The following is a 17,648-nucleotide window of genomic DNA, read 5'->3' as shown; positions in this document are numbered from 1 at the left end:
CACGACCAACAGCTAACCCCGATCTTATGCCTGATAAGCAGTTTGTTGATATGCACTGCAGTGTACGAGCCATCAAGGGGGGCATCTGACCACAGTAACTACCTGGAGGCCACAACCTGGATTGAAGATATGAAATATCTCTTCACACAGTTTGTCCATTGTTCACTCGTTTGTCCATTGTTCATTCGTTTGTCCATTGTTCACTCGTTTGTCCATTGTCCATTTGTTTGTTTATATAGTTCACTTGTTTGTTTAATGTTCATTCAGTTTGTTTTTTGTTGTTCATTGTTCATTTTTCGCTGTTTAATATGGTTTGTTTGCGTGAATGTTGGGTGAACTTTGTTCATGTTGTTGGTTCATGTGGGTTATATTATTTAATGTTTTTATTGTTGATCATATAATTATCATCGTCAACTTTAATCACCATTATCATATCATTGTTGTTAGCGCCAGCGTCATCATGGACGTCATCATTAACGTTATCATCATCATCAATACCACGACCTTTATCACATCTATAGTCATTATCGTTATAATATAATATAATATAATATACATAATGATTGTGTAATAATTGTAATATTAATAATAATAGTAGTAATAATAATAACGACTACTTCATCATCATCATCATCATCGCCGTCCTCTTCCTCATCATCATCATAATCATCATCGTTCCTACCATCACCACCAGCAAAAGTTTCCTTCTGGTGTCTCTGGGCTTCACGGCGGTGGCTTTCGTAACGGGGTCGCTGGCACTATGGGCCCCCCAGTACGTCTACTACTCCATACTGGTCCAACCCAATCAGGCCGATGACTCGAGGTTGTTGTTGTGAGGGTGGTGGTGGTGATGGTGATGATGATTGTGAAGAAGTTGTTGATGAGGATTATGATGTTGATGATAATTCCAAGTCGTGATCGTTGTTGTGGTGATGATGATGTTAATGATGATTACGATGATGATGATGATGATGATGGTGATGATGATAGCCATGAGGATGATGATGATAGTTTGTTCATAGGGATAATAATGATAATGATGTTTATGATGATGATGATGATGATGATGATGTTTTGTTTGTTTAAATGACGAGGAATCCCAATATAATTATTACCCTAAAGCACACGTTAAACAAACATTCAACTCATCGCCTAAGTGCCAATTTAATTTCTGCAAACTTCGTCATCATCACAATCATCATCATCTTCATCACCATAATCATCCTATACTATCATTGCCACTGTCATCAGCGTATCCATGATCTTTGGAGTGATAACAGTTGTTTCCGGTATTCTCGGGGTGACCTTGGGGTCGGGGGCGGCAGGCCTCTTGCGAAGAAAAACCTCCCTGGCCGATCCTTACGTCTGCGCGTTTGGCATGATCTCATCCGCCCCATTTCTCTTCCTGGCTCTTTACCTCTCCAGATACAATACTGTTGTTACCCTTGTTAGTTGGTCACTATGCTGTTTGTTTGTTTGCTTGTTTGTTGGTTGGTTTGTGTTGTATGTTCGGTGTTTTCATTGTACTGTATTGTATTTTGTTGTATTGTATTGTATTTTATTTTATTGTATTGTGTTGTATTGTATTGTATTGTATTGTGTTGTATTGAATTGAAGATTTGTAAGTGCTTTTATAGATTGTAGAGCTTATCTTGTATAGGGTTGTCTATGTTTGAATGAAATGTTTGTTGCGACGATTTTTATATTCATTTTTAAATGCACACTACATTTACCTACATGCTTCCAACACACACACACACGCCGCACACACACACACACACTTTCTCTCTCTCACACACACACACGTCTATCTATCATTTCATATCATGATTTTTTTTTTATTTCGCCCGCAAACAGTTGTGCATTTTCCTGGGGGAGACCTTGTTGTTTCTGAACTGGGCCCTCGTCTCCGACATGCTTCTGGTAGTTTTCAACCCTCCTTATCATCCTTATCATCGGATTCATCATCGTCATCGTTTTCATCGTCACGCTCGCTGCAGCGTAGTCGTCGTCATCGCCACCACTGCATCTTCTTCATCATCACAGCATCATCATCATCATCATTACGTCGTCTTCTTCTTGATTACAGCATTGTCATCGATCATTACTTCTTTTACATCTCCTTACACCATCATCATCATCATCGTCATCATCTTCATCTTCATGGCCACCCTCACCACCACGACATCATAATCATCACCACCCCCACACGACCACCACCCCTTGCAGTACCTGGTAGTACCCACCAGGAGGTCGACAGCTGCCTCCCTCCAGATCCTCATGTCGCATGCACTTGGAGACGCCGGAAGTCCAACACTTGTCGGCCTGGTTCGTTCATCATGATGATGATGATGGTGGTGATAATGATGGTGGTGATAATGATGGTGGTGATGATGATGGTGGTGATGACGTTGTTGATGATGGTGATGACGTCGAGGGTGAGAAAATTATTTCGCCATGGTGGTTGTGTGTGGAAGGTTGAAATTCACGTTTGTGTCGGTGCTTGTGGCGGCTGTAGTGCTCGTAATGGTTGGTGTTGATGCTTATGGTGGTGTATCTGCTGTATACATACCTGATGTTGGTATCACACACACACACACACTCACACACACACACACACACACACGCTCAGGTATCGGACAGCATAAAGCGCTCCTTCAACTCCACAACTCACGACATAATGATGAACTACCAGAGCCTCCAGTTCGCCCTCTACATGGACTGTTTCATCTGCGTGGTCGGCGGGGGCTTCTTCCTCGCCGCGTCGCTCTTCATCAATCGAGACAGGAGGGAGACGCAGAGAATTATGAAGGGTTGGTCAATTAATGTCTTGACTGATTGATTGAATGGTTGGTTGGTTGGCTAATTGAATGATTAAATTATTGATTGATTTAGGTAATAATTGATCGATCGATCGATCGATCGATCGATTGATTGATCGATTGATTGATCGATTGATTGATTGGTTGGTTGGCTAATTGAATGATTAAATTATTGATTGATTTTGGTTAATGTGATGATTGATTGGTTAATGTGATGATTGGTTGATTGATTGGTTGGTTGGTTGATTAATTGGTTGACTTCTCCAACTTCCTCTCTTCCCCTCCAAACAACCAGGCTACGACGAGATCAATCAGGAGGGGGACCAGCAGGACGACGACGACCAGCCCCTGATCACGTGATGCGTGACGTCACGAAAGAAGAAACGTGGCGTCCGCGATTGGGGGGTGCGTGCATTCGAACATGCATGCGCAGTGCATACTTCATTCTGAAACTTTCCTCACGCTAACATCTCTTGAGCAATTTTTTTTACAGCATTTAAATGGAAATGTATAGCAAAACATAATAATAATAATATCAATAATAATAATAATAATAATAATAATAATAATAATAATAATAATAATAATAATGATGATGATAAAAATAATAATAATAATTTTTACACTTGCGATTACGATTATGTTTCATATCTTTTGACAATTGTTTAAACTGCCATCTAATGTCTTTATGCCTATATGTGTATGTGTGTGTGCGCGTGTGTGAGTGTGTGTCTGCTGATTTATTATTTGAATTTGTAGTTTTGTTTTTCATTTTAATTGATTATTTTGCTATTTATTGATTATTGAACATTTCAACAAGTTGGCAATAAATAATTATCCAAAAGACTTTACCATCGTAATCCATAACTGTGTGTGCGTATTGGTGAGTATTTGTGTGTGTATGTGTTCGTATGTGTTTGTGTGTGTGTGTGGTGTGTGCGTGTGCGTTCTACATCATCATGACGATGACGACGATATATAATTGTGATCTGAATTTTACCCTCTCCATCATTTTCATCATCCTCTGTATTATTGTTCGTATTAAATACCATCATCATTATTGTTATTCTTATTATTATTAGTAATTTAATTGTTACACTTGTTATTCTGTTGATTATTTTTATTAACTGTATGTATGTATGTACTGTGTTACATTGTGTCTCGCTTGATTAACTCTCCAATTATATTAATAATTATCATAATTTATGATAATTATAAGGCGGGAATGATCGTTGTGATATATGCGTATATATATATATATATATACATATATGTGCGTGTGTGTGTGTGTCTCTGTCTGTGTGCGTGCGTGTGTGTAATAGTACTATCTACTTCTCACTATTCAATTCACATTTAATTTCGATTTTTAACAAGCATTAAATGCAATTAATCAGAGATTTTTTCATTATTGATAATAATAATATTAATAATAATAATACAATTATTAAATTAGTATTTTTTTATTTTTTCTATGTACAATTCATTTATTTTAATAATCTGTAAATATTTAGTAAATAATAGCTGAATAATTTGGGAAAATGTTAATAAAGTTTATAAAAAAATATTTGAGTCTGTTTCAATCAATCAAGCAATCCTTCAACTAATTAATCGATCAAATTATCAATCAAACAAACAATCAATTAATTCTTCAAACAAACAATCAAACAAACAATCAATCAATCCTTCAATCAATCAAACAAACAATACATTCATCAGTCAGTCAGTCGAGTCATTCGTCCATCTCAACCCATTAATTTATTCATTCGCTTCACTCATCTACCAATCAATCCATCGGTAAATGAGTGGATTCATTCATCTATCAAGCCCTCGATCACTTGACGACCCCAATAAGGTGAACCTTGACCCTTCCCACGACATCACCCTTCATTATCATCATCATCTCGCTTGAGCACGGTTTGTTCACCTGTAGTAGATGAATTGATTTCTTGGGATAAGTCAATCAATCAATCAATGCTGAATCAATTCAAATCATTCATTTTATTTTTCAATCAAATAATCAACAATCAATCTTCTTCACTAATTTATTTAGTTTAAATTTTTAGTAATTTTGGTTATCGTTCAATCAATCAATCATTAATTCGTTTAAATGATTCATTTATTCATTCATCAGATCATTTGAATTCATTCTTTTATTCTTTCATACACTCAATCATTCATCTACTGCATTCATTCAACCTGGCACGTGCTAGCGTTGGGTTTCCAGCTGATGGTTATTTGTTGTTCGTGCCCGCTTTCAATTATACCCTGATTGCATTATATCGAAGGAATGAATGAATGAATTAGCAATTGAAATAATAAACGAATGAATAAATTGATGAATGAATGAATGTACGAACGAATGAAGAAATGAATGAATGAAAGAACGAACGAACGAATAAATGAATGACCTTAGTGGGACTGATTGAGAATCCACTGAACAGCGCAGACTGCATATCTTCAAAATACCATTCAACATTCTAAAGAGACGATAATGATGATTGATGATGACGACGACGATGATAAAGTTTTGATTGTGATGATGAAGCTGCTGAAATGTTAATGATGAAATTTTAAGAGTTATGAAGATAGAGACAGCGTGGGGACGATGAAGTGTTGATTTGACCTTTTCGGTCCTACTATGACCCTACTCGGCCGGAGCAGAATACTCACCAAATATCCGGCAGTTTTGAAAAAAAAAATTTTAGAATGAAAAACAAGTTATTTTAAAAACAGTAAGAGAATCTTGTTCTCTCAACAACCCTCCATAGAGATTAGGTTCAATTCTACTGTTCTCCATCGAGAGTTCTCCCAACAACTCTCAATTTCTCTGTTCAAATTCAGATATTTTAACCGCTATGATGGCCAAAATAAATTTTCCTCTGTTTATAATCAACAGTTGTTATTGTCCTTGAATAAAAAAAGATGATGGTTTAAACCAGGGGTGGGTTTGCTGTAAGGGCCGCATTAAGAATTATTTTACCTTTGAAGGGCCGCACATGTACTTAAATAGCAAATTATTTTGACCCGGGGGAAAAATATTTTTTTGAAGATTTCATAATGACTGATGACGACCTTTTTTTGGCAAACAAGGCCTCGCGCCTACGAGCGGCGTAATAATAGCGTCGCAGGTCCAAAAATACTTAATGACAGCATAATAATAAAAGCAACAACAGTAACAATAATAATAATAGAACAGCAATAAAGATGAAGGAAGCCGAAGCTGAAGGTCAAATTCAGACCGAATGTTCGGTGCGTCTTTAGTAATAATTTTAGTAATAATGATAATGATAATTATAATGTTATTAATAATTATTTTGATAATAAAATAAATGATGATGATGATGACGATGAGGTGGGACTGATGATGATGATGATGACGATGATGATTGGGTGGGAATGATGACAACCTTTTTAAATTTTGTACTCTTCGATAGCTTCACGCAGCCAACCGTTAACACTTTCACCTTTGACCCTAGGTCGTTATCATAACCACTGTTATTATTACGTTTATTGTTATTATTATTATTGTGGTTGTTGTTATTGTTGTTGCAACCATCGTTGTTGTCGTCACCTTCATCGTCATCATCAAATGAACCGGTGACTTTAATGATGATCGGTTGGAGGTAGTCTGTGATGATAATTTATTACTTTAATTACTACTACTACTACTACTACTACTTCTACTACTACTACTACTACTACCACTACTATTACTATATCAAATACCAATATCGTTGGCGGTAGTAGCAGTAGCCTCTTTAGCGTCGCCATCCTCATTCTCGGCCGGAAGTGGAGGATCAAGAGAGAATGAATGAACGAGCGATGGATGAATAAAGTCGCCGCCCTCGAGATAAAATGTATGACCTTTGACCTGACACCTCATTCTGAATGTGTACATCTCCTCCTGTTTGCGCCATTATTGAGTTATTATTGTTAATTTTATTAAAAATTGTAATTCGCCCTATTTTTAAAAAATGAATGAATGAATGAATGCATGAATGAATGAATGAAAAAATGAATGGATGGATGGATAAACGAATGAATGAATGTATGTGTGAATGAATGAATGAATAAATGGATGGATGAATGAATGAATACTTACTTGACCGGAAGTGACGATATGACCAACATCACATACGTCACAAACGAGTACATCCGCTTGACAGGATACCAAGATATCTTGAAAAGCTTCTGAGTGTTTGATGATGATGAAAAAGATGATAATGAACAAGATGATGATGATGACGATGATGATAAAAATGATAGTGAACAGGTTTGAAAGACAACAATCACCCATTGACGTGAATCCACTAAGATACAATAAACTTGCAACTACCTAACAAACTACATCTACACCTACAATTTCAAAAACCAACCAAACAACATCAACACCAATTTTTAAAACAATCAATCAATGAACAAATTACATTTTATAGCGCTATATTTTTGTAATCAATTCGATTAATAACGATATTATCCCCAGCAAAAATAAAACGCTAGAAAATTTTAAAATGGCGATCTGGATGTTATTTACATTTTATTTTGTTTCTTTTGAGTCCATATACTCGCTCATTCAAACAAACAGCTGATCGAAAGATGCAAAATAAGACAAGATAATTTTACGATAACGACACCACAGCATATCATGAGAAACATCAAGAAACATACTACCGGCTGCAAGCACTCCGTGGCATGGTGTGCAATCAAAAACTCCGTACACTGACGTCATGTTGACGACTGTAGGTTGGATGTTATGATGAGAGTTTCAATTTTGAAAATGTTCATTTGTTAAAGTTTATACTAATATATGAATCTGTCCGTCCATTCATTTGACAATTCAACAATTCAGCTACCTTTTTGCTATTCAATTCATTCATTTATAAATCTATGAATTTTTTCATCCAGTCATGTATTTACCTGATCATCCATCCATCTATCCATCCTTCCATCAATCCATACACCCATTCATCCATACGTCCATCTATCCATCCATCCATTCATCCACCTATCAATCCATCCATCTATCAAAAAATTTATCCATCCATCCATCCATCCATCCATCCATCCCTCCATCCATCCCTCTGTTCATCCATCCATCCCTCTATTCATCCATCCATCCGTCGAACCATGGTGATCCTTATATTTGGACTGTCCATCAATGGAGATGGCATACTTCAATGGCAGATCTGTCCTGTTTGTTATCTGGAGTTGGTCAGTTCAGGAAAATTAATACAATAATAATTAGAATATCTTTAGTACTATTACTACTACTACTACTACTACTACAGCTACTACTACTACTGCTGCTGCTAGCAAATACTATTACAACTACTACTACTACTACTAATAATAATAATAATAAAAATAATATTATTATTATTAATTATTATTATTATAACAACAATAATAATAACAACAATAAAAAAAATACAGATGTAATAAAAAAAATGATGTATGACCGACCTTGAACAACTCCTCAACTCTCTCACCCACCATGACCTTTCCAAAGTCCACCATCCTATCAACCAATGGCACTTCGAGTTTCATACAGCGACCTTCACCTTTCAAGGTCACGTGCAGTGAGGTCATGTGGCCTTTAATGGTCAAGCTTTCGTAGAACTGTTCGTTGGGCGATTAGTCGCAACTTCGTTAATAATGTTTGTCTATATAAATTTTACTTTACCTTATGAATGAATGAACGAATGAATGAATGATCGAACGAACGAACGGACGAACGAATGAACGAATGAATGAATGAATAGTTGATCCACTACCGAATACCAAAGAATCCAAAATTTAGGGAAAAAAACAGGAGTCGAATCGTGTTTATCGAAAAATTCTTTATCGAGATTGTATACAATCTCTAGTTCAAATTCATCTGGTTTAACGGCTATGATGGCCAAAATACATTTTTTGCTGAAATGTAATGTTTTAAACGAAAATTGCAATAATCAGCTACTCGGCCTAAAAATGGACGAATGTCGAAATTTGGTCGAATGATCGACAGGGCCGAACATTCGGTGCATCTCCGGCCGTGACGCTCTTTGAAAAATATTTAAACGTTGATTTATTCAAATTAATCACTGTCAACGTCAACCTATTCATTTCCATTACTTACCAGCGTCCTCATCTATCTCATCACCGACTTCATACAAATTACAATAATGATCAGAGCCATTATAACGATGACCATGACCTTGACCTTATTATTGAACTTTGGCTCAAACTTGACCCTGCAGTTGTGCGTCTCGTCCGGTTTGATGCACCTCCACGAGTTCAACACGCTGAAGTTTGAATGCGTGTCCAACAAGGAACCGCCCAGCTGCTCGGTGTCGGTTGATGAAATTCAATTAGGTAATTAATTAATTGACTGATTATAATAAATAGCATAAGCAAATAAATAAATGTACATATTACTAATTAATGAATTCAATTCACACTCGATTCGGTGACGTCATGATTGTCGTAATTCCCACCTTCACCATCTTACTTACCTCATCATCGTAGCCGTCGTCACCATCATCAAAACCATAATTATCATCACCATTATCATCATAGTCATCATTATCAACATAATTATCATCTTTATCATGATAATCAGCTACCATCGTCGTCATCACCGAATGCAACCTGCACATCAAATCCGGAGACGTTCCTAACGACAAGAGTCCTGATGACGTAATGACCTACAAACACGTGACCGAACTCGACGACGTCACTGGCAAGGTCATTGACCAGCTGAAGTTCGGGCGGCATCATTGAGCAGTGGACTTCAAGGTAGATCGTGCTGTTGGGACTGGTCATCATCATCATGATAAATTGATAATGATGTTTCCTGACTTTTACTAAGTAGCTCTGACAAACACGCAGAGGTAATTATGTATAGTTACGGATCACTTAGTACAAAGTTTGTACATTTTTTAAACAAAACGAAGTACATGTTGCTACACGTTCATACGAATGCGCGGGCACTCCATCATACGCAACACGTGGTGCTTTTGAAATTCAAACAGACAGTTCCTTTAGTTTTGGCGCGGTATAATTGCCGCGAGAAATATGACACTCAGACAGACAGGTGAGCAAACAGACTGGCACATCCTAGCTAGCTAGCTCAGCCACACAACGAATATAACTCACATCTAAGCATCAACAAGACCATCGGCAAAAGGAATTTTCAGTGGCAGCTAGATAATCACCAAGCTATCAATTTCATTTCATCATCGTCATCATCACCATGATCATCATCATCACCACCACCACCCGAATCATAATCATGACTAACTCAAGGACTGGCGTGCAGACGTCTTCCCGTTTGGACCTGCAGCCGATGTAACATGGGAACTTGTGTCGCAAACTGCTGGCACTCATCCTCTTCATCAGGGAAATGCGTGCCAACATGTACTCACTGTTCCTGGTCAATGATGGTGGTGGTAACGTTAAAGAAGATGAAGATGAAGATGGAACTTAATGGTCCGAGGGTATGGGATACTGTATTGCCACATGAAATTAAAACAATCAACTCATTACACTTATTTAAAAACAAGCTAAAAACTTTTTTAGTTAAAAAAAACACTTATTTTAAATAGCTTTACACTATTTTACAATTTATTTAATTTTGATGTTCTTAGTAAGCGAATTTTTCAGTCTCAGTTGTGACTATACTGTCACTTTTAGGTACTATATGAAACATGACAGTATTCATGGAATGATGTACGTGTGAGCATGTGTTTTTGTATATGTATTTATTTGACATTTCTGTTACATTTTAACTAAGAATTTGTGTGTATGTATTTATTTGAAATTTCTGTTACATTTACAGTTGGAATTCTTAGTTAAGGGTGGCCTATCCACAAGTTTATCTTTTTGGTTATCCTTTAAATAAATAAATAAATAATAAATATATAAATAAATGATGAAGGTGAAGATGATAAAGATGAGGATGAGGATGATGAAGATGATGATAATGGTAAAGATGATGATGAAAAAGATGGCAATGGTATGAATAATAATGGGATGAAGATGAGGAACCAGGGTCTGACAACTCACCCAACAACTACATCGGAGTACGTGGGAGCAGCATCACTATCGCCACCACCACCACCACCGATCTTCTCACCACCGCCAGCTTTCATGACATCACCGCCACTGCCGCCAATGCGTTTGTCGTCGTTGTGGTTAGCAGCAGTAGCAGCAGCAGCTTCACCAGCAGCAGCCCTGGTTGCTGATTTTTTGTTCTTCGTGTCACCTGTGATCTACATTCGAATGAAAATATTTTATTAGTAATTAAGAATAAAAAAATGATTGATTAAATTATTTAAAATGTTTAAGTTGTAATTAGCCCGGTGAGTGAACGACTAAAATGATAATGAAGACGACTGTTATATTCATCGTAAAGTTGGTAGTGTTGAAACAAACTCATTGTCATCATCACAAAACAACAACAACAACCCAAATAAAAACAAAATGACCAATAACAAAACATCATCAACAACGACAACAACAACAGCAAGTCTTAATCACACAAAAACATCAGCAAAAAGTTGGCAACTGAATTTTTTTGTTTATGTAGTTGATCGAGTTGAATGACATTCTCAGCCGTCAGACTCCTCCTCTTCGTCATCTGCTGCTGCTTCGTACGCTCCATCTCAACCTGCATCAACCTGGCAGCTTCCTGCTTGATTGACAGCTCGTGTAGGCGGGGCTTGTAACTTACACGGAGCAGTTCTCTCTGGGGTTGATGATGACAAAAATTGAGAATTTATGACGATTAAAATTTGTCAATCAGACAAAATGGAATATGACCCAATTATTTAATTAACAAGTCAATTGTAAATAAAATAATTACACAACAAATTATCAAATCAAGTAGAGCATTCAATCAAAAATTCAACCAATCAACCAACCAACTCAAAGACCCAACCAACCAATCAACTCAAAGAGCCAACCAACCCCTTTTGGTTTGAGGCATCCAACGTGGGGTGAAATGCTGATGAATGAGGTGCATTCCTCTGTGAAGAACTCAAAAAATTTTTCCTCATCTGTTGGTGGTCGAGTGGAAGTTCAATCAATTAATCAATCAAATAATCAATCAATTAATCAATCAATTAATCAATCAATTAATCAATCAATTAATCAATCAATCAAACGATCAATCAGCCAGTCAGTCAGTCAGTCAATCAATCAATCAACAATCAATCAACTAACTAATTAAATAATCAATCAATCATGTTAACAGACAACAGATTCAATTAATACATCTAACCAATCAACTAACCAAACAAGCCGCCTATCAATTTATCCAATCAACAAATTATTCAATCGGCTATTCAGCTAGCCATGTAATTTATGAACCATTCACATTCAACCAACAAACAAATGAACATTTTATATAAGCATTCAACCATTCACCAAATTTAACAACCCAATTAAAAATTTAACCAAATATACAAACAATCAAATCAGCCAATCATTAATTCAACAATCAGTCAATCAAACGATCAATCGACCAACCAATCAGCAGTAGGACTAGTGAATCAACTCAACAATCAGATCAATAAATAAAATCAACAAACCGCAGTTGGATCAACAATTCAACCAATCAGCCAATTAGTAAACCAGCCAGCCAATCAACCTGAGTGATTGATGATAGTAATAGTTTGATGGACGTGGTCATCCACGGCCACCAATTGGAGGAGGATCAGCTGATGCGAAAGTTGGACAGGGGGTACCACGCCCCAACCCTCGCACGTCAACTTGAAATCTCTTTGGTAGTCGTGATGATGATGGTGAGGATGACGATGATGACGATGATGATGATAATGATGATGACGATGGTAAAGATGATGATGATGACGATGATGATGACGATGACGACGATGATGATGATGACGATGGTGATGATGATGATACGATAATAATGTGATATGATAATGCGATGATGTGATTTGATGATGATGATGACTGTTGTAAGTACATGATGACGTTAACGATGATGTCTACCGCCAATCATTGCTACAACAACATAATCACTTTCAATTAATCAATCAATCAAGTTTATATAGACCAACTTCAACAAATTCAACTGGACTCAACTTAAATGTCGGACTGCAAACAATCGCGAAGAAGTAAAAAATTAGGTAAATAAAATAAAACCAAATAAAATAAGAATAAAATAAAGAGAAAAAATGTCATCACCAAATTGTCATCATCATCTTCGTCATCATCCATCTGTCATCAGCACTACCATTGCCACCTACTTGTTCTTGAAGTTTTTGCAGACGAGTGAGAACTTGTAATGTTTTTGTTGGGCGGGTGCGAACGTGAGGCAGACCTCCATCTTCTCCATGGGAAGCATCGTCATGAATCCGTCGTTCGGCTGGACCGATATCTCCTGAGTTCGATCGCAAATGACTCCGTGTCATTTCAAACGTTTCGTTCATTGGTTTTTGCTTATGATCTACTTATTTTTAAGTGCGAGTGAGGCGTTAAGAAGAAGAAAAATTTTAAAGTTACGGTTGTTGTCATTATCAGTTAACAATCTTAACAACAATCTTTACAAAAATTATCCGTGTGGTGACTCAGCAAAACAAACAAACAAACACACAAACAAACAGACAGACAAACAAGCTAGCGAACAAACAAATAAATAAACAAACAAACAAATGAAGAAACGAACGAACGAACGAACGAACGAACAAAAACCTAACAGGTGGGAGATCAACGAAGCCGATATTTTGTGGTAGCAGTGACGAATTTTGCGCGGTGACGTTTGCCGACACACGTTCGTATGTTGTGCAGTAGTTGAAGTTGATGTGGCGTGGCTCTATGATGACGTCACTTGTGGTCACCACTGCGTGCATCTCAAGTTCGTGTGGCTGTGTCTGCGGTAGTGGTGTAAGTGGCTGATGACGACGATGGAGATGAGAATAATTTAAAAAAAAAATTATTTTTGCGATCCTTTCCATTATTTGAAGGAAGAGTTGTTAGCAGGAATCGCAAACTGCAGAGTAACAAAGTAAGTCCGTAAGTAACAACGTCAGTCAATAAAGAACTACAAACAAGCATGGAGCAAACCAATATTATCAAATCAAAATTCTTATCATATAAACGTTGCTATTTATTTCAGGACAAATTTTATCTCGATGAAAAATGGCAATTTTATTCAATCTTCAAAAGTGTCGCCTCCACCAATGCCACCACTTGCGTCAGAAGTAGTGGTGCTGTCGCAACTGATACTACTGAAAAAGTAGTGGAACCACAGAAAAAAAAACCACGCTACTACTATCACTACTTTTACAGTGACAACTCTACAGCTTCCTTGTTAAACAGATCAATCCCCACAAACTTAGCACAGTGCGAACTAAATAATGATTCTTATCTGTAGCATCGTAATGAATATGAAACTTTGTAGTTATTTCCACAGAATTCTGAAATTGATTTTCTGTTTTTCACGGCGGCCATTGCTAAACTGTATCAGTTCTTATCATATTCAATCTTATTTCTGTCTCATTTGCTCTCTGTAAGTCTACATTAACTTCTTCCGTTATTCGCGGTTGTAGATTTTGAATGAATAAAATTAATCAAAATCATCATCATCATTTGCGTCATGGTCATCGTCATCAATGTCATCATCATCTTCATTAATGTCGCAAAAAACGAAATCATCGTCAAATGTTTCCACCCCCACCACCACCATCATCATCATCATCATCAAATGCTTCCACCATCATCATCATCATCATCATCATCATCATCATCATCATCAAATGCTTCCACCATCATCATCATCATCATCATCATCATCAAATGCTTCCACCACCATCATCATCGTCGTCGTCGTCGTCACCATCATCACCAGGTTGACAACCTGATCGGAGACATGTACTGAAATGGGTACTCGGAGTACAGATGTACTGGCATCAAAGTACGATGGCGCATCGCTTGCTAACATCTTCCTGGTTGTGTGGTGGCGGTCATTTCGTTGTGTGGTCACTTTGTTGTGTGGTCACTTTGTTGTGTGGTCACTTTGTTGTGTGTTCACTTTGTTGTGTGGTCACTTTGTTGTGTGGTCACTTTGTTGTGTGGTCACTTTGTTGTGTGGTCACTTTGTTGTGTGGTCACTTTGTTGTGTAGTCACTTTGTTGTGTGGTCACTTTGTTGTTATGTCGTAACGTTGCTGTTGCTGTATCGATACGCCGTTCTTATGTAACATTGCAGTTGTAATTTCAAAACAAAATAAACGTTATAAACTCGTCAAAATTCATGAGGAAAACCACATACACACGCACGAACGCACGCCAACACATACCAGGGGTGGGCAAACGTTTTTGCTGTGAGGGCCGTATTGAGAAATATTTTACATATGTACTTGAATAGCAAATTTTTTTCGACCCGGGGAAAAATTTTTTTTAGAATTCGTGGCTTACAACACAGCCATGCCAAGCATAGCAATTTACAATAAATACAATATTCAAATGGTACACAGGACATTTCACACACCACGTCACTCCACACTTACACACGCTTACATAAAGACGGCGGCACACCACACACAGACACGCACACACACAACACGCACACACGTTCACACACACACGCGCTCACACACATACACACATACACACACGATGGCACACCACCAAACAGACCTCGGTAGAAATTTGATAAAAAACTTGAAAGAGGAAGATGACTGGACGATGGCAGTACTGGGCAGTACCTCCATGTGATTGGCCAGTTCAGTTGGAAAGGTGAAGGTCACTCGTTTGTACTTGTTGTATCTTTGTCATGATGATGATGGTGATGATGATGTAAATGATGATGATGTAAATGATGATGATGATAATGATGATGTAAATGATGATGAAGACCAGAGGAACCGACTTGAGGAGTGCAGGATGATATGATGACGGCGATGACAAAAATGATGATGATGGCGATGATGATGATGATGACGATGATGATAATGATAAATAGCAGTAGCAACACAACCTGTTATGTGCAACCACGAAATCTTGATACAGCGAGTCGTAAGTGCATATTTTCATGTCGACATCCGATGTGTTCAATGTTAAAGTGCTCTCTATCGCTCGGCCGTGACAACATATGTCAACCTTTCTTGGGGTAAAATGTGATGGTGTGCCGATTGATTGAGTAACTGAATGATTGTTTAAATGAATGAATGAATGATTGAGTGAGTGAATAAATGGTTGAATGATTGTTTAATTGATTGATCGATGATTGAACGACTAACTGATAAGTGAATAATTAAATGATTGAATGATCAATCAATTGATTGATCACTTGATTGATAAGCAGCTTAGTTACCAGCCAACCAACCAGCCATCCAACAAACCATCCAGCCAGCCAACCAACCGACCAATCAACGAACCAACGAACCAGCCAACCAGTCAACCAACCATTTAGCCAGCCAACCAACCAGCCAACCAGCCAGCCAACCAATCAACCAACCAGCCAACCAATCAACCAACCAGCAAATCAATCAATCAACCAGCCAGCCAACCAACCAACCATCTAGCTAGCCAACCAACCAATCAGCCAACCAATCAGCCAACCAACCAACCAATCAATCAATCAACCAGCCAGCCAACCAGCCAACCTTCTGACAGGAGGTAGCAGTAACAACAAACGACGTGGCCACACACCCAACCACTTTAGGCCTCCAGATGACGGCAAACGTGCAGCTACAACCCGGTAGCAACCTCTCTACCACTGTGGGCTATCATCGTCATCACTGTCGTCATCGTCATCATCATCGTCTCATCGTCCTCATCATCATCATCGTCTCATCGTCCTCATCATCATCATCGTCTCATCGTCATCATCATCGTCTCCTCAAAAATTTCATTCATCATTATCATCATCATCCCGGTCTTTATAGCTATAATTATGAATTAATTTTTTGGCATGCAAACATTTTCCAGGATAAAATCCTCTACATATTCTTCCCTCTCATCATCTGAATATAAATTAATTAATAAACAAATTAATAAATTAATTAATAAACAAATTAATTAATCAATCTATCAATCAATCTTTTAGCCAATTTTTTGTTTCCCAAATAGTCAACCAATCCTCAATCGATTTAGTGGCTGATTAATTAATCAATTATTTAATTATTTCAATCATTTGAAAAATTATTCATCATCAGAGTTTGTTACATTAATTCAGTAAGAAAAACTTCCCCCTAACTTATCTCCGACGCTCCGGGGTTGCTTGTGACACCTGCGAAAAATTTTCTTTCATTTATCCGCATCAATCAACATCATTTTATAGAGTTTAATATATTAGTTTAAATATTTATAAAAAAAATGATTGTTGTATTTTCGTTTGTTTGGCTGTCTATGCACATGTTTGTCTGTCTGTTTTTATGTGTGTGCGTGCGTGCGAGTGTGCGTATGTGCATAAAATGTTCGCGCGCGCGCGCGTGTGTGTGTGCATGTTTGTGTGTATGTTCGTTGGTATAGTTGTTTGTATTTTTGTACGTTTATGAGTTTGTTTGTATGTCTGTTTGAATTCTAGTTTCTGTATGTATTTATTGTGCTTGTATGCTTTTTATTCATGCACTATTGTGCTTGTATGCTTTTTATTCATGTTTGTAAGGCAAACTGTGAATTAATGTATTGTGTGTGTGTGTGTGTGTGTCAGTGTATGTGTGAGCTTGCTTGTATGGGAGAACATGCAAATATGTCCTTGTTTGCCTTCTTCTATTTGACTCCATGCATGCGTGGTAGTTCGAGGGTTAATGGACACATGCAAGTGTGCGTGTGAATATTCGTATGTGAATTGATGCATGTAAGTGTGTGTGTT

At 37.4% G+C, this 17,648-nt stretch overlaps 2 protein-coding genes across 2 annotated transcripts; one reads left to right on the top strand and one right to left on the bottom strand.

The window, feature by feature from the left end:
* Nucleotides 1-9: 9 nt before the first annotated feature.
* On the top strand, nucleotides 10-2,842 carry HELRODRAFT_78664 (hypothetical protein; the record flags this gene model as incomplete). The annotated part of the gene is made up of 6 exons (XM_009019085.1): nucleotides 10-149; nucleotides 695-826; nucleotides 1,252-1,438; nucleotides 1,858-1,923; nucleotides 2,230-2,328; nucleotides 2,633-2,842. Coding segments are annotated over 6 exons (834 nt in total), but the record flags the coding sequence as incomplete, so codon positions are not given.
* Nucleotides 2,843-4,653: 1,811 nt separating this feature from the next.
* Nucleotides 4,654-15,865, bottom strand: HELRODRAFT_172426 (hypothetical protein; the record flags this gene model as incomplete). The annotated part of the gene is made up of 21 exons (XM_009019084.1): nucleotides 4,654-4,746; nucleotides 5,019-5,087; nucleotides 5,231-5,299; nucleotides 6,230-6,450; nucleotides 6,549-6,726; nucleotides 6,925-7,013; nucleotides 7,491-7,559; nucleotides 7,949-8,024; nucleotides 8,286-8,441; nucleotides 8,597-8,738; nucleotides 8,969-9,144; nucleotides 9,453-9,618; nucleotides 10,105-10,233; nucleotides 10,869-11,074; nucleotides 11,410-11,550; nucleotides 12,488-12,584; nucleotides 13,079-13,212; nucleotides 13,529-13,702; nucleotides 14,689-14,776; nucleotides 15,470-15,598; nucleotides 15,810-15,865. 21 exons carry the CDS (start codon nucleotides 15,863-15,865, stop codon nucleotides 4,654-4,656), a joined length of 2,658 nt encoding a protein of 885 aa, XP_009017332.1.
* Nucleotides 15,866-17,648: the final 1,783 nt, after the last annotated feature.

Source organism: Helobdella robusta (assembly GCF_000326865.2).
Source record: "Helobdella robusta unplaced genomic scaffold HELROscaffold_23, whole genome shotgun sequence".
NCBI classification, from domain to species: Eukaryota; Metazoa; Annelida; class Clitellata; order Rhynchobdellida; family Glossiphoniidae; genus Helobdella; species Helobdella robusta.
The sequence above is the reverse complement of the archived record's forward strand: the minus strand, read 5'-3'. Positions and strand labels throughout refer to the sequence as shown.